The sequence below is a fragment of the Notechis scutatus genome, chromosome 1 (assembly GCF_049901735.1).
Source record: "Notechis scutatus isolate UNSWTSFEM ecotype Mainland chromosome 1, rNotScu1.2, whole genome shotgun sequence".
In the NCBI taxonomy this organism is placed as follows: Eukaryota; Metazoa; Chordata; class Lepidosauria; order Squamata; family Elapidae; genus Notechis; species Notechis scutatus.
In genome coordinates, this window is record NC_142009.1 from 230,925,381 (window position 1) to 230,947,573 (window position 22,193).

The window sequence follows — 22,193 nt, forward strand, 5'->3', positions numbered from 1 at the left end:
CAACTGTGTTACTAACTTAACAACTGTCATGATTTACCTAACAACTGTGGCAAGAAAGGTCATAAAATGGAGCAAAACTCCCTTGTTTAGCAACAGAAATTTTGGGTTCAATTGTGATCATAAGTTGAGAACTACCTCTAATGCATCCAGGGCTGAAGGTCGCGCCCAAAGATCTTTGCTCACGGCTCTCAGAGCAGCAGGGGCTGGGAGTAAGCAAGCCTAGGCCCAGGATCTCAGGCAGCATGAGCATGTCAGGTCCCATTAATTGAGCTTGATGCTGTGGAAAGGGAACTTCACGAGGACAGTGGTGTCACCCAAGCAGGAAAAGCCCAAAGGGAACATCAGGCCAGCCATAAAACAAACTTGCATAGGAAAAGGAATCAAATAAAAGGTATTAAAGAGGCCCTTTAGACAAAAACCCAAATAATTAAGAAAACTAGGGAAACAAGAAAAGAAAACCCTTACAAACACAAGACATGCCAAATCAGCAAAACAAACAGACAAAAGACACAAAATATATTGCAAAGGAGACAGACAGGAGATTGCCACAAAACAAATATAAGAAACCATTAAGCTAAAAGAGACGAAAGAGGACGAAACCAATAATGCAATCAAACCACCCCGCAAAGTTTGCCTTCCACACCCTGCGGAGTTTACCCTCCGGCGGAAATAAAGACAATCCCTGACAGGATTTAAAACATTAAGAAATACAAACACAAGCACTCACACACAAAAGGAGAACAGGGTATAAAAATCAGGGACTTACCATACGAAGGTAGCTAGCCCAGGAACGCAGCCTCCTTGCTATCTCTCGCCTTCCTGAAAAACAAAAAAGATCCGGCTTTCAAGCAGTTGTCCGTATCCTTGCGCCGGAGCTCTCCCAGCGGGAAAATTCGAATCCTCGGAAGAAAGGCATTTTGACAGCCTTTCAACAATGCAATTTGCTGAAATAGTTTTACTTTATTTGTTATGAGCAGTGCATATTCTGGGTATGGGCACTGTAGGGATAATCATAAGAAACACACCCCTCTCTTTATTTCCATGCCCCCAGAGAAGGCAAAGAAAAACCATCATAGAAGCTAAAGCAATCCCTGCCTCCCTGCAGAATGGCCTCAAGTAACCCCAATTAGAAGACTGAGACATGCCAAATTGATAGGATTAAGGATTAAGTCAGTAATCCCAAAGCCACACAGAATTTACATTCCCCACTTTTCCCCAGCCTTGATCCTGACCACCACCCAGGAAACCAAACAGGGACAATTAGAGTAGAGAATCTAATCTAATCATATAACCCTATCAAGTATGTCAATCTCAAAGGTCCAAAAGGGTATAAAAATAACTCTACTCCTCCTGCCAGGCAGTCAACTGTCCCAGAATTGATGCTAAGTCATTTCGCTTCTGATTCCTAAATAAATGGAGCCTGTCTCCAAATTCATTGACTCTTGCATCTTTCTCCCGGCTTGGAACTGGACCGGATTTTTCTTCCAACAGTACTGTGAAAGATGAATAAAGAGTTAGTGGTGTGGATCCCTTTGCACATATAGTACAAGAAATACTTCTATTTGCCTATACAAATTATTAGGCCCAAGCTCAGAGATAAGACAGTGAGCTCCAATTGAGTTCAGTTCTTTATTTGCTCGCACGTAATGGGCAGAAGCTTGCCAAACTACTGTATGAAGTTAGCACCCACCCCTGTCCTAGAAAAATGAAATATCCTGGGAAATATTTAAAAGGCAGAATATTTTCCCTAAAAAAAGTAGAAACTCAGAAGCAGAAACTCACCTCAGAAAGGCAGAAACTCAGCCCCCACCCCACCTTTGCTAATGAGCCATTAAGACCTAGGCCAGAGTACTCTACATAATAAAGGCCTCTACCCACATCTCACCACCTGGCCTGGGAAGATTGTATCAGCCAACACTCAGGTGAAGCCATGTGGTCCAGACCAAGCCTACAAAGTTAAGACCCCCGCCCCTGGGAATCTGACAGCCAATGGGATACATTTCTTGCACAGGAACATGAAACACTAAGGTGGGGCCCAACAGAGGGTATATAAGGGTCTCTCAGCATCTTGGCCTTCCTTCTCTTTTCCTTCACCTTGGAGCATGAGATCATCCTTCTTTGGAGCTTCAAGCCATGTGGTCCTGTCCACCATTAAACCATCTTTCCAAATAGCCTCCATGTTTCCAGTGTCTTTTTCCCCATTTGGAACTGAACCCAGAAGGATAATTCTTCCAACACTATTTCTAACTTTCAAGATATATCCTGAGAGATTCTAGGAAGGTTTCCGTAAACCTCTTCCCCCCTTCAGCACAGTGTCTTAATCTAGCCTCTTTCAAGGAAATCTCTGGGTTGCCAAAGTCCTCCCCCTCTGCACATTCCATCACATCAATTGCTCTACATATGCACTTAACATATGCCTACCCACTCTCCCCCATTCCACCACTTTTGCTTTTTTAGGATTCAAAAATTTGAGGAACCGTTACAATCCAGTGTCCTTAACTGTCTGGGCAAGCTTATCCGAGAGTAATATGGAAGCAATAAATCATCTGCATAAGGTAATATGGACAAGTTCCCATTTCCCACATTTCCTGGGGAAACAAAATTCTCCATTCAGAGCTGGGATGACCTAATTAATACATAGATGAAAGTGGAGCAGTGCAAGCACACATCCTTTAGAAATCTGTATTTTGTTGGAGGTGATCAGATGTCCTCCTGGGATGACCCTAATCTGAGTTTGAATGCCTGTGTATTAAACACAATCATGATTAATATCAATAGCCTTCTATCTAATTTAAACCATAACTTGTTTCTACTGATAAAAATCAAAAGCACCACAGAAACCCACAAGGACAACAATTTATTTCTTGAAGGCAAGTTTTACAAACATATTTATAAAATCATACAATGCAAAATTGTTGAGTATTCTACTCTAAACCCTGCCTGCTACTCTGCAAATACATTGTTTCAGTGACTCAATCCTCTAATTTGTTAGCTAGATGTTTTGCATACATCTGGCTGTGATGTTAATCACCCTAATTGATCTACAATTCCCCAGAGGATTACCTTTTTTTCATATGGGGATCACTAAGGCTTGCACTGCAACTCCTCTTGAGGGAGTTAGTATGAGGAGTTAATGTTATTAAAAAGTTCAACCAAAATAGGCTTCCACCAAACAGCATTAACTTTTAATGAATCTCCATAGGTATAATCTTCTCCTGGGGCTTTGCCTGAGACAAAGTCAGAATCAGAGGTTCAATTTCTTTTAGAGAGACAGGGGGCTACAGAATAAGATTTGGATTAATCTAAGAATTGTCCTGGGTGGGATAGGAAGCAAACAATCTCTTGTAAGAATTCTCCCATTCATTTTTTGATTCTCTAGTTTGGAAAAAGTTCTTATCTTCATCCAAATTGGCTTTCCAGACTAATGCTGTGTTTTTAAAATCTATGGCAGTCAGGAGAGAGTGCTAAAGAATCATTTCATATATTTTCTTGTACTTTAAGAGTTTATATTCCCCTTTTTTTCCTAAGCAGCTCTATGATTACCCATGTGTAATGATTTTCTTTTGCTTTTCTTGCGAAATTGCTGACCATTCAATATACTGCCATAGTCTCAAACTGAAATATCTTTTATGCTGATACATAGTAGGCTGTTTGATTTTGGCCAATTTTCCATTCCATTAAAGAATTTAGAAACTACTTCCATCAGTTGCATATTTGATAAAAACAAACATATAATGTAATAATGTAAAACTTAGGATGGAATCTTGCAGCAATGGAACTCAAGCTTCCATTTTCCAGTCTGTTGAAGAACCAGGGCTAACTTTACTCTGTGGGGTCCTTGGTGCTCTCTCTTGCAAACACTGCTCTCTACTAGCACTGGTGATGTAACCTACTTGGGTAATGAAACATCTATAAGAAAATTAGAAATTTTACTAATAGAAGATATTTCTTTACTCTTTCAACATGTTTTCCAACCCGACACAAATCCACTTAACCTGTAGTAAGCCTTTTTTGCTATCCAAAATGTAATGCAATTCTTTGTCAAATATTTTGTCAAAATCAGGCTGAATTGCAACCATGGTGCATGTCAAGATATAAATAAAATAAAATTACCTTGAATGGTGGAGCTGGAGGAATGGAAGAGGATAAATGTAATATAAAAACCTACCTCTGCCTTGCTGGCTAGCAAACATCTTTGTAATTAAAGTCAGAACTTTATTGCTGGTCCCACCATCTTCAAAAGGGAGTATCTTTGAACAGTGATAAACGTTTTCACTGGAAAAAAATGTTATCTGATTCCAGCATGTTTGTAGCAGCTCTCACATTTTTTAAAATAAATTGCAGAGCTAATCAAATTTGTTTTACTGGTAGAGAAGCAGTTGTTCAAGAAATCTAAACAGAAACACGCTTTGATAGAAAGTACAAGCATATTATGAAATTAAGAATGGCTGCATAAAAGAGAAATAGTTGTTTAGCAAACACTTTCCATAAATCCAAAGCAATAGCCAGCAATAACCAGGAAACTGATTAACCTCTTAAAATAAACTTTCTTGAAGCAAAAATATGCCTTCATTCAAGTCAAATCTGGCATTTTAGAGAAGTTTAATTCCTCTGAAAAGTGAGGAGGTAGGATGTGATTATTTCACCTTGCAATCACTGGTTTATGAAGCAACAGACTGTTGAAAGCAACCACTGGAAACTCTGGGAATTCTTCAAACTCTGTGTAAGTTGTGGAAGAATTTCCAATACTTCAGAGAAGAGCATCTTTAGTACAATACAGCATTATTGGATTGATGGTCCCTACTTCCCAAAACTTTCAGCAAGATCCATTCCCACATTGGTTTAACAGACTCATTTCCTGGCAAGGCATTTGGGAGTACAAATATGATATAACTAACACGTGGAGGTTCACCAGATTCTAGTGGTAACATTATTTGAGAAGAAGCAGAATTAAAGATAATGATGGTTGGAGGTTCTTAGTAGCAATATTAAAATGAAAGATTCATCCCTCCTGACTTCACATTGCAGAAAAACACTCTTAATCCAATGGACATGGGGTGAAATGAGAACATTGGAACAATAAATTCAGGGATCATGGGAAATATGTGTAACTCTCATGCTGTGAACCTGTGTCTTTTTTATTGCACTTGAAAATCTCCTCCAGAGTAGGTGATGATTTTTAGTTTCCCAACATTAATTTTTTGGCCATCTTTTTCAGTTTGGATCCTCTGATCTTTAAGAACTTTAGAAACTCTGATAGTGACTTGTGTTTATTAGCATTTAGGCTTTTAGTCACATATCTTTGGACCATCTAGTGGTCACCTGCATTTTTGCAGGCCAAATCATGACTGGAACAAATATATCAGACATACTAAATGGAAAGATTGCAATCATTTACCTCAGTGGTGTTTAGGGTCAGGATGCAACTTAGAGAAAGGCAGAGAAAAGCAATATAAATTAGAAAGTAAGTAATGTGACCATATGCTCAAATGGTACAAATTATAAAATCCATGAATATAACAGAAAGAATACAATAAACAACATTCTACCAGAAAATAGAGGCTGAAACACTTCTTTCATTTCCAAGCTAATAATATTTTCATCTTCCAATCTTTGGGCTCAGTTTATCACAAAAGAGAGGTATAAATAGATTGGGTAACTCTAAAATTTGCAGAAAGACAAAAAGAGATTCAAGGAAAAAGAAAAACTCAGGGATGAAATCTAAAACTGTCTAATCAAGACTAAATTAGTATCAAGACGAAGAAAATGGAAAGCTATGGGTGGCTCCATGGTGTGGACTGGAGTACTTTGTACATTATAATATTGCGGGCTGCTGATTAATTTCTTTTAAAAACCTATATGCATCATAAAAATAATTTAATCTGCACCCTTCATAACAAATCTCTGGCAGACATAGTTTCCCTGCAGAGTAGAAACAGCTGCACTGTGTAATAGGGTGAAATTCAACAGGAGAAGCTATTCCAGTCTTATCTTACTAAATTTGTTTGCCCTAAAAACTTCAAAGAAAATGAAAGTGTGCAGTCTCAGAAAAGGGGGCAGCATAAGGGGGGGGGGGAATGTAAAGAACTGAGACAATACACCTGCTTCTAAAGTCTATGCAAAACTTAGTTTAGCCCTACTGAATTTAGTAGAATTTGCTTCCAAATTTGTGTAGATTGCCTCATTCTCTAATCTGCAATAACTCCTCAAGAAAGGATGAGAGAAAAAAGTGGAAGGGAAGTGTTGTTGGATGAATACTATATGCTTCTCTTTTGGTTGAGTTTTGTTCTTTTGACCCTATCCCTCACTTGGCCTTTGCAGATCCACAGGTGCAGACACTGCTGAGTAAATTTTCATTCCAGCCAATCCACCTCCCCCCCCTTGTTCTTTTATAGTTTCAGTTCTGCCTCCCTTCTGTTTTTACCAGCAGTAGCAGCTTGTTGGTGCAGCATTTCTTTTTTTGGCTGCTACAACCATGGGCTGGGGTTGTAGTGGCTCTCTAGGTTTAGTAATCCTGGTGATTCTGGGGTTATGTCATGGACAAGCAGACTTTTGGAAAGCTGGTACAGAAGCCATCCAGTATCTCTATCAGTGCGGAGACCATGGTTTGCAATTGCTTGTGTACCCCAGTCCCAGCCAAGCGGTCCGCTTTAAAGTTGTGGGTAAGGACAATAGTCTTGTTTTCCTGCAAAATACTAAATTGGAGTTGTAACATCTCTTGTAACAAGACGACTCTAGGGGCTGTAGGGGACTTCATGTTTACAACACATAGTAATCCTTTTTGGGGTGGGTGGGTGTGGTGGCTACTCCTGTATTTAGTATTACTGAGCAAAAGGATGTGAGATAACTTTCTCCCTGTGAGTGAAGAGTTGATATCAAGTTGACTCAGAATATCTAATTGCCATTTCTACAACTCGGAATTAGATGTAGGCTTTCCTAACAACTTCTGCTGGCATTCTAGCAGGGAGAGACATGTTGATCTAAAGAAGCAGCAATTGGAAGGAGCCTGGGCAACACTTTTTCCAACTAACAAACTGTATTAAAAGGCATCACCTTAAGTCTTCTTTCACCTCTCATATTTTATTCTCGGTTGTTTATTGGCCAGGGTCACCCAGAGAGTATTGTGGTTAGAGGGATTTAAACCCACATTGCCCTGGGTCTTATACGACATGCTAATTGCCCTACAATTAGTGAACTTGTAAGGCAATTAGCATGAAATTATAGTGAAAAGAGCAAGAGGAAAACAAGCTATTGGCAATCCATGATTCACAAGCAGCTTCCTTCTAACATAATTTTGGCTAGATAATTTGGTGTGAAACATTTAATAGGGACAGGAAATTTTACAAGGAAATTAAAGTACTAGGAAAGATTAGCAACTTGTAGGTAGGTGTAAGAAATGATTCCATAATCCTTGGGGAGTGAAATTGGAGGTTTAGAAATGCAAAGCCAGGAAAGCTATTCACAAATCTTGGCTTTTTAAACGAAGCTGCTTGCTATTACTTGCTAAGGTTTCTGTAGTTTCTTTCTTGATATTATTTAATCTAGCATTCAATTCTTGTAGAATTTGTTTTCAGATAAACACCTCCTATAAGAATGTCAGCTCAGAGACTGTCTTGATTCACATAAATGAAGTTTTTCAAATAAACTATAATTAGTTGGTTCCTACAATGAACTACGGTATGATTTACAATCCTCATGGCTGGAATTAGCCATAGGACCAAACAAACTAATTTATGACTATTATAGCCTCCTCTTTCTGAGAGGTAACTTCAACTCCCAGAATTCTCTAGCCGGTATAGCTATTGGAGAGAATTGTAGTCCAAAGTTAGTTTTTATTTAACTGTACTGTAGAGGAAGCTGAAAGAATTCATGGAATCTATAACAAATACAAATTTCAGAAATGATTTTTAAAAATCTCCTTCTAGCCTTTATATCTCTTCAGTATTGGTGGGGTGTTGTTGTGAAGAATATGTAAGTAATCCAAAGAACACATATTTGCAGAGCCTATTAATGCTACTGGATTACTTTTGGATTACTTTTTGGATAAATAGCCTTTGATAGTTAATGCATTAATTTTTGTCAACAGATGAATTCGGGAAAGTCTTTGAAGTTTCCAATTGTCCCTTCTGTCATCACGTGATCACATCACATAATAGGACAGTTGCCTTCTCTGCTGGCTATGATGGCTGCGGTGTAATAAAGAAGGTGAGACTTTGTTGGAAAAATGCTGGGGAGGGGGGGGGAGCTGTAGACATATGTATTGTACTTCTGAATTTCTACTTAGAAGAGCTTTTCCCAATCTATCTCCTTCAAATATTTTTGGCTGAAATTTGCTCCAAACAAAAACAATGTAGGCTAGAAATTAGGAGAATTGCCACCCAAACCTCAGTAAGGCCCCATGCTGGGAAAGGCAGAAATATAATTTATGTAGTCACCTGGATCTGCATTCCCACCCCCCCACCCCCAGCAAATTCAAGGGCAATGCAAAAAGCACAGGGAATCGTTTTTGAAGCACAGAAGCTAGAGTTGCTACCAAACCAATCAGACAAGCAGAGCTTGAGTCCATTCTAAGAAACTAAAGGGACAAAACATATCAGACAACCCCCTCCCTAATTAACATCAAGGTAAAGTGAAGGAGGGGAATTCTGTTACTACAGTATTGTGTTTTTAGCCCTATATAGAATTAGTTTCTTAAGTCTGCCCTACCCTATACGGCTTACAGGTTACCTACAGGGGCTCCCATTATTCATAAATTACAAAGAGGAACAAGTTGTGTTAAAAAAAATAATGGAAGGGAAATTCCATACTTGCAAACTACTGTGATTTGGAAATCCTAATCCTAAAAGATGGGAGATGGTTTTTTTTTTTTTACTTTTTTTACTGTTAAAACATTTTCTGAAGCATAGCAATTAATGTAAAAACACCCAAAGAGATTTAGATAAAACCTGAAATAGACAGACAGACAGACAGACAGAAAGACAGACACTATATACAGGGGTGGGATCCTACCGGCATAACAACCAGTTCAGTGAGCATGCGCTTTGCATGCGCAGGACTTGCAAAACAACTTCTCCTGCAAGCAATCACCATCTCCTGCTGATGTGAGGCACTCATATATAGAGAGTCAGGGGCGGGATTCTACCGGTTCAGCCCAGTTCTATAGAATTGGTAGTTCCGATATATGACTATCTACTAAAAGCTTATATTGTAACATGTTGGATTAACATTTTTCTAGGATGGCATACATCACTTGAAAGTCCATTTAGAGGAACTAACAAGGAACGGAAGAGTAGTAGCTGTTCATGAGATCAACATGATCTGCCCCAAGCCACAGGAGCATGTCACAACCCCAGAGAACAATATGCGCCGTGTCAACCAGCCGCAACCTGTTCTAGTGCATACAGGAGGATCCCAGCTAGGCCTGGTGCACCATGGGCAGTCCCGGCCCGGTCTTCTTCTGCCACACCAGCCCAGCAGAGTGCATCCAGGACAATCTCAGACTGGTCAACTTCTCCCACTCCTGCCTGGCCAAGTACATCCATTCCACCCTGGCTTAATGCGTCCAGGAGAGTCCCAGCTTGCCATAGTGTGTACACAGGAGTCCCAACCAGGTCATGTGCACCCTGGACAGGTACATCCAGCACAGCCCAGTCGTACGCCTCCAGAGGAATCCCAACCTGGCATGGTGCACCCACTCCAGCACAGCCTAGTTTGTTCAGGGGAATCCCAGCCTGGCTTAGTGTACCCAATAGAGCCTGGCCAAATGGACCCACTCCAACCTGGTTTATTACAACCAGGTGTATCCCAACATGGCCTCATGCGTCCCATGAAGCCAGGACAGGTTCGCCCAGGAGAATCCCAGCCAGGTCTCATGCGTCCATTGCAGCCAGGACAGGTTCGCCCAGGAGAATCCCAGCCCGGTCTCTTGCATCCCATCCAGCCAGGACAGATTCGCCCAGGAGAATCTCAGCCTGGTCTCTTCCATCCCATCCAACCAGGACAGGTGCGCCCAGGAGAATCCCAGCCAGGTCTCATACGTCCCATGCAGCCAGGACAGGGCGCCCAGGAGAATCTCAGCCCGGTCTCTTGCATCCCATCCAGCCAGGACAGGTTCGCCCAGGAGAATCCCAGCCAGGTCTCATGCGTCCCATGCAGCCAGGACAGGTGCGCCCAGGAGAATCTCAGCCCGGTCTCTTGAGTCCCATCCAGCCAGGACAGGTTCGCCCAGGAGAATCTCAGCCGGGTCTCTTGCGTCCCATCCAGCCAGGACAGGTTCGCCCAGGAGAATCTCAGCCAGGTCTCATGCGTCCCATCCAGCCAGGACAGGGCGCCCAGGAGAATCTCAGCCCGGTCTCTTGCATCCCATCCAGCCAGGACAGGTTCGCCCAGGAGAATCTCAGCCCGGTCTCTTGAGTCCCATCCAGCCAGGACAGGTTCGCCCAGGAGAATCTCAGCCCGGTCTCTTGCGTCCCATCCAGCCAGGACAGGGGCGCCCAGGAGAATCCCAGCCAGGTCTCATGCGTCCCATGCAGCCAGGACAGGTTCGCCCAGGAGAATCTCAGCCCGGTCTCTTGCATCCCAGCCAGCCAGGACAGGTTCGCCCAGGAGAATCTCAGCCCGGACTCTTGCGTCCCATCCAGCCAGGACAGGTGCGCCCAGGAGAATCTCAGCCTGGTCTCTTGAGTCCCATCCAGCCAGGACAGATGCGCCCAGGAGAATCCCAGCCAGGTCTCTTGCATCCCATCCAGCCAGGACAGGTGCGCCCAGGAGAATCTCAGCCCGGTCTCTTGCATCCCATCCAGCCAGGACAGGTTCGCCCAGGAGAATCTCAGCCCGGTCTCTTGCGTCCCATCCAGCCAGGACAGGTGCGCCCAGGAGAATCTCAGCCTGGTCTCTTGAGTCCCATCCAGCCAGGAAAGATGCGCCCAGGAGAATCCCAGCCAGGTCTCATGCGTCCCATGCAGCCAGGACAGGTGCGCCCAGGAGAATCTCAGCCCGGTCTCTTGCATCCCATCCAGCCAGGACAGGTGCGTCCAGGAGAATCTCAGCCCGGTCTCTTGCATCCCATCCAGCCAGGACAGGTGCGCCCAGGAGAATCTCAGCCCGGTCTCTTGCATCCCATCCAACCAGGACAGGTGCGCCCAGGAGAATCTCAGCCCGGTCTCTTGCGTCCCATCCGGCCAGGACAGGTGCGCCCAGGAGAATCTCAGCCTGGTCTCTTGAGTCCCATCCAGCCAGGACAGATGCGCCCAGGAGAATCCCAGCCAGGTCTCATGCGTCCCATGCAGCCAGGACAGGTTCGCCCAGGAGAATCTCAGCCCGGTCTCTTGCATCCCATCCAGCCAGGACAGGTGCGTCCCAGGAGAATCTCAGCCCGGTCTCTTGAGTCCCATCCAGCCAGGACAGGTGCGCCCAGGAGAATCTCAGCCCGGTCTCTTGCGTCCCATCCAGCCAGGACAGATGCGCCCAGGAGAATCTCAGCCCGGTCTCTTGCGTCCCATCCAGCCAGGACAGGTGCGCCCAGGAGAATCCCAGCCAGGTCTCATACGTCCCATCCAGCCAGGACAGGTTCGCCCAGGAGAATCCCAGCCAGGTCTCATACGTCCCATGCAGCCAGGACAGGGCGCCCAGGAGAATCTCAGCCCGGTCTCTTGCATCCCATCCAGCCAGGACAGATGCGCCCAGGAGAATCCCAGCCAGGTCTCATGCGTCCCATGCAGCCAGGACAGGGCCGCCCAGGAGAATCTCAGCCCGGTCTCTTGCATCCCATCCAGCCAGGACAGGTGCGCCCAGGAGAATCCCAGCCAGGTCTCATACGTCCCATGCAGCCAGGACAGGTGCACCCAGGAGAATCTCAGCCCGGTCTCTTGCATCCCATCCAGCCAGGACAGGTGCGCCCAGGAGAATCTCAGCCCGGTCTCTTGCGTCCCATCCAGCCAGGACAGATGCGCCCAGGAGAATCTCAGCCCGGTCTCTTGCGTCCCATCCAGCCAGGACAGGTGCGCCCAGGAGAATCTCAGCCTGGTCTCTTGCGTCCCATCCAGCCAGGACAGGTGCGCCCAGGAGAATCCCAGCCAGGTCTCATGCGTCCCATGCAGCCAGGACAGATGCGCCCAGGAGAATCTCAGCCTGGTCTCTTCCATCCCATCCAACCAGGACAGGTGCGCCCAGGAGAATCCCAGCCAGGTCTCATGCGTCCCATGCAGCCAGGACAGGGCGCCCAGGAGAATCTCAGCCCGGTCTCTTGCATCCCATCCAGCCAGGACAGGTTCGCCCAGGAGAATCCCAGCCAGGTCTCATGCGTCCCATCCAGCCAGGACAGGTGCGCCCAGGAGAATCTCAGCCTGGTCTCTTGCGTCCCATCCAGCCAGGACAGGTGCGCCCAGGAGAATCCCAGCCAGGTCTCATCGTCCCATGCAGCCAGGACAGATGCGCCCAGGAGAATCTCAGCCTGGTCTCTTCCATCCCATCCAGCCAGGACAGGTGCGCCCAGGAGAATCCCAGCCAGGTCTCATGCGTCCCATGCAGCCAGGACAGGGCGCCCAGGAGAATCTCAGCCCGGTCTCTTGCATCCCATCCAGCCAGGACAGGTCCGCCCAGGAGAATCCCAGCCAGGTCTCATGCGTCCCATGCAGCCAGGACAGGTGCGCCCAGGAGAATCTCAGCCCGGTCTCTTGCGTCCCATCCAGCCAGGACAGATGCGCCCAGGAGAATCTCAGCCCGGTCTCTTGCGTCCCATCCAGCCAGGACAGGTGCGCCCAGGAGAATCCCAGCCAGGTCTCATGCGTCCCATGCAGCCAGGACAGGTGCGCCCAGGAGAATCTCAGCCAGGTCTCTTGCATCCCATCCAGCCAGGACAGGTTCGCCCAGGAGAATCCCATCCAGGTCTCATGCGTCCCATGCAGCCAGGACAGGTGCGCCCAGGAGAATCTCAGCCCGGTCTCTTGCATCCCATCCAGCCAGGACAGGTGCGCCCAGGAGAATCTCAGCCTGGTCTCTTGCATCCCATCCGGCCAGGACAGGTGCGCCCAGGAGAATCCCAGCCAGGTCTCATGCGTCCCATGCAGCCAGGACAGGTTCACCCAGGAGAATCCCAGCCAGGTCTCTTGAGTCCCATCCAGCCAGGACAGATGCGCCCAGGAGAATCTCAGCCAGGTCTCTTGCGTCCCATCCAGCCAGGACAGGTTCGCCTAGGAGAATCCCAGCCCGGTCTCTTGAGTCCCATCCAGCCAGGACAGATGCGCCCAGGAGAATCTCAGCCCGGTCTCTTGAGTCCCATCCAGCCAGGACAGGTGCGCCCAGGAGAATCTCAGCCCGGTCTCTTGAGTCCCATCCAGCCAGGACAGGTGCGCCCAGGAGAATCTCAGCCCGGTCTCTTGCGTCCCATCCAGCCAGGACAGGTGCGCCCAGGAGAATCCCAGCCAGGTCTCATGCGTCCCATCCAGCCAGGACAGGTGCGCCCAGGAGAATCTCAGCCCGGTCTCTTGAGTCCCATCCAACCAGGACAGGTGCGCCCAGGAGAATCTCAGCCCGGTCTCATGCATCCCATGCAGCCAGGACAGGTTCGCCCAGGAGAATCTCAGCCTGGTCTCTTGCGCCCTATCCAGCCGGGACAGGTTCGCCCAGGAGAATCTCTGCTTGATCTCATACGTCCCATCCAGCCAGGACAGGTTCACCCAGGAGAATCTCAGCCCAGTCTTGTGCGCCCAGGAGAATCTCAGCCTGGTCTCTTGCATCCCATCCAGCCAGGACAGGTTCGCCCAGGAGAATCTCAGCCCAATCTCATACGTCCCATCCAGCCAGGACAGGTTCACCCAGGAGAATCTCAGCCCAATCTCATACGTCCCATCCAGCCAGGACAGGTTCACCCAGGAGAATCTCAGCCTGGTCTTGTGCGCCCAGGAGAATCTCAGTCAGGTCTCGTGCACCCAATTCAGCCAGGACAGGTTCACCCAGGAGAATCTCAGCCTGGGCTCATGCATCCCCTCCAGCCAGGTCAGGTGCACCCACTCCAGCCTGGCCTAGTGCATCCTGTTGTGTCACAACCTGGCTTAGTGCATCCAGGGCAGTTTCAGCCAGGCCTGGTGTATTCAGGCGAATCCCAACCTGGCCAGCTTCTTCCACTTCAACCAGATCATGTTCATCCAGGGGAGCCCTTTCCTGGGCCTGTACATCCAATGGTTATCCAGTCTAGTATAGGTATGTGAATTTTCTTTTTACTTAAATATTTGTTATTGCCAGTTTTGTACATGTGCAATATGGAGCATATACTGTCACTCCATAAAAGTAACTTTGCTTTCTGGCTTTATGTTTTTAATTCCTGAATGTGCAGATCTTATCATACAGTGAAAAAGAAATGGATTTATATAGGTATTATTGCTCTATATTGCTTTTCTAGTTCTTGTTTTTTTTAATTTATACACTACTAAATCCTGTGTGTCTGTAACCTTTAATTGATTGAAATGGTGCCTCATAGGCCGAAATATTTTCAACCAAATTTACCTCAAATCGGCTAACTTGTATAATGCATCTAACATCTGGTACCCATGACACCTGTGGAATTGAAATCTGGCAAGTTTTATAAAACATTTTATGACGTAAAAATTATCAAAGTATTTTATGACATAATACAAAATGTCATGAAACATTTCATATGTCAGCTCCTGATGTTTGACTGCTATACAGTTCAACATGGTTTACTTTCCATGGAGATACATTAACAACTCTTGATGTCCATTGGAAGTTCTGCTATTTTTGAAGGCATTGAGGAATCCAGTAAGGAAATATCTCTGAAACAACCTAACAAGTCACAAGTGATGTCTTTATGTTTAGGTATAAAGCCCTTTCAGTTTTCAGCTTCTTGTGTATTTCTGGCCTTCTCCCTTTGTTCATTGAATCACAAGAGTTTGTGATGCTAAGCTCAAACCAGACAAAAACATTATGGTTTATTATGATATAGGCATCTAGTCATTAAGGGCTAATTTTTCTAGTTTCTAAACAATATAATTTCTCTTACCAGGTCGCCCTCTAACTCAGCAGCAATGCCAAGTTTTTTCTGAGAGAATACCCTGTGCAGATGTACAAGGACCAACAGCTTGCCATCAGACTGGTTGCTGTTATGATGCTAGGGATCAGGTGACTCCATGCTACTATGGCAACACAGGTAAAAAGTAAAAAAAAAAACTTAATTCTGAGCCTAGGGTCCAGCCATTGCTGTACTTTGAAAGTGAAAATGTCTTGTTTGCTCTCAAAACCCGGTAACAGGTTTTTTTCCCCTCCTTATCCACATTCTTTGCAGCATTTTTTCAAATAAGATCATTTTCCTAAAAAGAGAGTTTATATGCAATAGTCATATCTTGTGCAAGTTTCATTTTTAAGGTTTTTACATATTATTTAGGATTTTTTGTTAGATTTTTTTTATCCCACCTTTTTTCCATATACAACTCAAAGTGGCAAACTTGCTCATATTCCTTCCTCCTATCACAACAGCTCTGAAAGGTGAGTTGGGCTGAGACTGAGTGCCTAGCCCAATGTTATCCAGCTGGTTTTTCATGCCTAAAGTGGGACTAGAATTCACTGTCTTCTGTTTCTAGACCAGCACCTTTACTGCACCAAACTACAGTGGAACACCAATTCTCAACCAGCATGGTCAATAATTCTAGAAATTATTGTCAACTTGTAAAGCATTTCTATGCCTGTTTTCAAGTTGCCATAAGCAGGTGGGGGGGGGGACCTGAAGGGGCAGTACGGCAATTAAAACCAGAGGTACATTCCATGTTTGTCTTACAAAGATTGTAGCCTAGGCTACTGGATCTTCTGGCCTCAAAATCCTTTTTCATATGGCTCAATGCCGACATGTTGCTCCTAATAAATCTTTTGGATTCTTTTGAAGCTTGGCTCAAGGCTTATGATTTCATTAGGGCATTCGCAGGAACTCTGACATATTCACTGGGACGTTTGCAGATTACACATTGATTCACATTGGTGAAGCTTATTCTAGATACTCTTTATTTTTAATTTGAGAAACAACAAAGCTTCTGTGAGAAAGCAGCTGAGCAGTAGTTTCTTATCCCAGTCTGATGAGATTAAGGGAGAGAACTATCACTTCTGCCTTTTCCTGAAAATAAACAAACATACCCACTCACCCCAAGAGTTCTTGATCTGTTTGCCCTTTAACCTCTGCAATTTGTGTCTTGCAGTCACTGTTCAATGCCTTCGAGATGGCTACTTCATTTTGGCAATCTCCAGGGATATGTTGGATTATCCGATTATCCTGGAGAGTGTCAGACTCTCCTATGCCCAAGCAGATTGCAGTCCAATCAGAAAAACAGAATCTTTCCTGGTCTTCCGCTTTCCTCTCACACAGTGTGGCACAACTGTTCAGGTGAGGATGCTGTCTCAGCAAGTGCTAATCTATCTGGAACTTGAAGGATCTTTGATTTAATTATTAGACCATATAAAAATGCTGTTGTTTGTTATCCTTCTAGGTGACTGGTGGCAAATTGATATACGAAAACCAGCTTGTTTCTGGCCTTGACATCCTAAAAGGGCCAGGTGGCTCTATTACACGAGACAGTACCTTAATGTATGTTGAGTTTGCCATGTACCAATGAGATAGTTCTCCCTTTAGTTTTAAGATATGGATATTTTTAGTCTTCTAAATTAAGTTTTACAGATTTGATCTTGGTCTCCTTTAGCTTTTGACTGATGTAACTATTTTTCTAGACTATGGACCATGTTAGCTGATAAGAATAGGAATGGAAGTCCAAGTATAGAAGATTTCCCACTTTTGGCATAGATTGGTTGTGGACTGCCTTTCAAGTGCATCATTTGTAAACTAAGGTCCATCTTCCATAGCTCTTCTTTTGAAAGCATCCAACTGTTAAGTGCAGTTTGATTCACGTTTGTTTAGATTGCCATAAATAATCATGTTATAACAGAAATTTGTTAACTCAAAACCTTCGAAAGGATAGCTATCTACTAAAACTAAGATTCATTTTGAGTATTCTACTCAAAGCAAATGATTTACAGGAAAGTCTCTTCCATCTTGTACATGTAGGCTTCATGCTCGTTGTATCTACAACACTACTGATTTCCTGCCACTTCAGGTTGAAGTGTTTTCACCTCCTAGCCCAGCTCCAATTTTCCAAGTAGGGCCTCTCCGGCTTGAGCTGCGCATTGCCACAGGTACACATGCCTTTATGTCTCATATCAAGACTGCTGTGCATCTCTTTGCCTTGAAAAACCATACAGCCTTATTCTGCCTCTTGTCCCCAGATTCGAGCTATACCTCATACTACTCACAGTATCCTATTGTGAAGATCCTGAGAGACCCTGTGCATGTAGAGATTCGCATCCTACAGAGAGATGACCCATCCCTAGTTCTGGTTCTTAATGAGTGCTGGGCTACTCCAAGTTCAAATCCCCTTGAGCAATTACAGTGGCCAATCCTAGTAGATGGGTAAGTAAATAGAAAAATGCTAATTCTCAAAGAACTGGGTGGTTTCAATGGCAATGTTATACTTACTTTATTTAAAACAAGTTTATATGGCCATCCAGTTTAATCAATGTGACTCTCAGTGGCTTACAGAAAATTCAGCACACCTGGTTAAACCAATTAATAATGATGAAACAATAAAATGTAGATCCAAATGGAAATGAAACCATCACACAATTGGGCCTTCAACACATCACGAGCCCAAGGCTTGGAGAAAGAGCCATGTCTTGACAGCCTTTCTAATGCGTCTTCTTCACAGGTGCCCATTTGAAGGAGACAACTACAGAACCCAGCTGGTACCCATGGGACCTGCTACGTCAGAACTTCGCTTTCCTAATCACTACCAGCGTTTCATCATTTACACATTCACATTTGTGGATTCTGCCCCTCAAATGGTGCTAGATGGTTTGGTAAGAAGATAAGCAAAATAATAATCTTTTTATATTCAGTTTTTTCCAATGAAATTACCTTCTAAGAGAGTAGGGGACAATGTGCACAGTATGCTACTTGAGTGTAAGGGGGGGGGGGAATCTAGTAACTATTTTCCTAAGAAAATGGTGTGGTCGGCTTTTTAATACTAGTACAGATCACACATGTTGCTAAGGAGCAGGTCTGAAACAAATCTCTGGAGGGCATTAACCTGGGTTTTTAATGGGCATTTTGGGGTGAGACCAATATATTTATTTGTCGTCATCTTTTATTACAAATCTGTTTAAGAAATCTTGTTTTTTGAATACTTGTATCTAATAAACTGTTCATGGAAGCTGTGCTTATCATATATCTAAAGAGAGATGGCCAAAATAGACAATACCTTAACTGTTAGGGCACTGCCCATTGCTTGCTTATTTGGGTAAATAAAGGAGACTGAAAATATCTTTTTTAGCAAGGCGTTAATGAGTACATATTTTGGAGATATATCTTAATAGAAGCTATAATCTTGAAAGTAACTAAAATTAGACCTGGCAAGATTGAGGCTGGTCTACTCTATTAACAGACTTGTGTTCTATCTTTTCAAGGTGTACCTCTTCTGCAGTGTATCTGTTTGCCATCCCCCCGATCATGATTCCTGCAGGGTTGCATGTCAAATGCCAGTGGCTTCAAGTAAGTTAGACTGTTTCACTGCCACAGTTTTAAAGGACTTTTCTCCCTCAACTTATCTGTTCATGAGGCACATAATATATAAAAATAGTTAACATCAATATATCTTGGAATGCATGAAGAAATCAAACATGATCTAGTTTAAGGAAGGATTTTTAAAATCATTTTCAATAATTTAGCATTGCCTGTAAACCTAACTAGGTCATTGCTTACCCATAAAGTCAAATTTTTGTATGAGCAAGGAAGACCATAAGAAGCAGTTGTCTCATTTTACTCAGCCTTGATCAAACCCCACTTGGAATATTGTGTTCATCTCTGGACATTGCAGTATAAGGTAGACATTGATACACTGGAGCAAGTTCATAGGATAACTATAAGGTGGTAAGGGGATTGACAAACACAGCCTCATGAGAAATCTGAGGAGAGAAATGGTAGCAGTTTTCAGATATACACTGGAGGAAATAGACTTGGTCTCTTTCAGCCCAGAAGCAGAGGGCAGTGCAAGAATCAGAGGGACATAGATTCAGGTGATTAAATATTAAGAATTTCCTGATAATGCTCATGATGTGATATATCATTCTTTACTGGAGGGTTTCAAATAGAAGATACATAGTCACATGTCCAAAATGTTTTAGCAGTTCCTCCGTTGAAGAAGCACTAAAGTTTTAAGGGCTCTTCCAACATTGATTAGGTGCATTTTAAGTTAAAAAGCACTGGTTCTGAAAAAGCTTTTGGAGGAACTCTACTTGTTTCTCTCCATTCAGTGCATTACTGATTTGTTTTTTGTTTTGTTTGCCTGTTAACAATATGTAAAAGAACAAAGCCTTTGATCTCATTGCCACTAAATTGTATTTTCATTACCAGTTTTGCCAAAGGCTTTTAGAAAATCCAAATATTGAACACGAGCAAGGTTATTTTCATTCACTTGGAGGTTATTCTAAAAAAGAATGAAGTATTGGCAAATCAATATTTGGCATTGTAAAATCTGCAGATTTTTCCCTTGGTAGAGCCTTATGCCTCTGTGTGCTTCAATTCCTTTTCATTGAATAGTGTTTTCACCAGTTTGCCTGATGTTAAGCTTACTTATTTATAATTCCCTGATTCTCCCATGGATTCATTTTTAAAAAAATATTTGTATATGTTTAATTTAAACATTCCACCTTTGTTATTTTTTATTATTAACTCAAGGCAGCAAACATACCTAATGCCCATTCCTCTTCTTTTCTCCATAACAACTGTGTGAGGTGGATTGAGCTGAGGTAGTGGTCTTTTGAACTTTTCTATTTTTTTCTTTTAGAACTTTCCCCTTTCGTAGTTAAATGGAAATATATTGCAACCTGCTGGTAATTTATCATTTCTATGTATCTTATTGGAGATCTTGTCCTCTATGTCTTAGGAGGCCGTCGGTTTTTGAAGGAGGAAAATGAGACAGAATCCTTGGACTTAGTAAGCACTTATGGAGCTGTAATTTTTCAAGAGAGTATTCAAGAGAAACAAGTCGAGTGGAAGAATGGTAAGTAATTACAATAATGAAGAGCCAGGAATTAAAATATATTTAACATACTTCATATTTTCCTCAAAACACTAACCTGGGGTTACTACATTCCTGTATAAAGTGAATGCTTGATATGCATAGTCATTTAAATAGGAATATTTATAAGTGGATTGGTAAATGGGCACCAGCTGACAATTATTGCTTTTGATATTCCAGAATGTACTGACAACCCTGAAGCTTTTACATTAGTATTACAGAAAAACCCAAGCTGTAAGCATCCCCTTCCCCTCATTCTTTTTACCCCAAGCTGAGGTAATGCTGATAGAATTTGCTATTAATTTGGATCTCAAGCCATTGTATATTCTACAATAGAATATTTTATTTATTTATTTATTTATTTGATTTATATTGCCACCTATTTGCCCATGGTGACTTTACATATGTTATGAAAAGATTAAGGGAGCTTTCATAAGAAATATGGACATCATTATATTTTATTCAGTGCTATTTCTGTGGCCCCTACAGAATAACCATAATATAGCAAGAAAAATGTTTTTCAATAGCCTTGGTCAAGTGGCAACCGCTTTGTGAGATGACAATAAGTGAGTTACAAACACTTTTCTCTTATCCACAGATGTGATCTCCAGTGAAGACCTGACACTGGTACTTTTGGTGGTACTACCTATCATTGGGATTATCCTATTTATTGCTGTGCTAGTGCTCTGGAAGAAAAGAAGCAGGATGACAAAGCTCTAAATTTGTTATACAGAAAATATATAAATAAAGCTATACCCAATGGCTTATAAAGAGTCTCTTGATATTTCAGTTCTTCGTTGATTAGATAGAAAATCAGCCATTAACTGATTACTTCCAGTAATAATTCAATTCTTATGTAGATGTAGATACGGTATCTTCACATTGCTACAATTATGAATGTAAGAAATCCATTCAAAATTCATGCTTTGTTCTCTCTTTTTTTTATCAAATGGATCCTCTTTGTCATATGGATCCTCTTTTGCCCTTACACAAATACTGCATGTTCAAGGAGACAAGCTCTTATTTTAAATAGATTCCTGTGTGATGTCCTCTAAGCTTATTTCCAGTCCCTCAATATTGCTTCAAAAGGAGGGATGAAATTAAAAGGACCAGCTATGTTAAATGAAGCACAAGAGAGAGTCAAGAAAACATTTCTAGGAATTATTAAGGAGTTTCTGAGAAAGACAATGAGTTATATAAGTTGTAGATTTGTAAACATGCCCTGCGACAATCTGCATAAATGCAACAATGGGAGGAGGGGGCAGCATCTATTTAGGGGGGGGAATTTCTGGTAGTAAAGCAACACTTGCTTTTCCACATTTTCCAACTTGCCTATGAACTACATCACCAGAAGTGGGTGGAAAAACCACAGTTTGCCATATCTTTGCTGCTATTGATGTTACATGGGGAAACTTAACATTTATTTGGAACTTGCTTCAGCTCCAATTACTGCTTTCATAACCTACAGCAGAAATGGGCTTTTATTCTTGGAAACCTCCTTTGTCTCTACACCATTACATTTTTGTTTTCTGATACAGAAGCAAGAAGTATTAATGCAAAGATATAAGGTAGTGTAATATTGGGTTTTTACCTAGAGAACTTGTGTGGACACCCTACCTGCAAGAATAAAACTAGGATTTCATTGGGGTTCAAGTTGATAAGAAATAGATACTGTAGGCCATTTTTAATCTACCTCAAAATAACACACCACCTTATGAAGTATTTTTTTCCCCTTTCTTTGCCTTTGACACAATTTTTTGATCCACGGTGTCTGCCTGGACTAATCCCAGCAGTTTTTTTGGCAAGATTTTTCCAAAATGGTTTTCTCTTGCCTGCTACTTAGGGTTGAGAGAGAAAGGAACAGGGCCAAGGTCAGCCAGCTGGCTTTGTACCAAATAAGCAGTGAAAGGGGGGGATTGTAGTGGGGGGTAATAATGTAACAAAATTGAGACTGCCATTGTCCCCTCCCCAGTCTGTTGGATATGACCAAGATCAAATCCAATTCCTCCTCTTTGCCTAATCTCACATTTTAATTCACTGAATTGTTGCCTAGTTGCTAAAATCTGG

The 22,193-nt window shown here is 43.1% G+C and overlaps 1 protein-coding gene across 1 annotated transcript; it reads left to right on the forward strand.

Moving 5' to 3' along the window:
• The first annotated feature begins 6,400 nt into the window (after positions 1–6,400).
• ZP1 (zona pellucida glycoprotein 1) lies at positions 6,401–20,893 on the forward strand. The gene is made up of 16 exons (XM_087947079.1): positions 6,401–6,662; positions 8,087–8,205; positions 9,236–10,164; positions 10,479–10,649; positions 11,343–11,514; positions 13,176–13,616; positions 13,671–14,199; positions 15,020–15,163; positions 16,200–16,384; positions 16,488–16,585; positions 17,060–17,187; positions 17,278–17,461; positions 17,757–17,907; positions 18,514–18,598; positions 19,992–20,108; positions 20,725–20,893. The coding sequence occupies exons 1-16, from the start codon at positions 6,476–6,478 to the stop codon at positions 20,844–20,846; spliced, it is 3,762 nt and encodes a 1,253-aa protein (XP_087803205.1). The 5' UTR covers positions 6,401–6,475; the 3' UTR covers positions 20,847–20,893.
• The last annotated feature ends 1,300 nt before the right edge of the window (positions 20,894–22,193 follow it).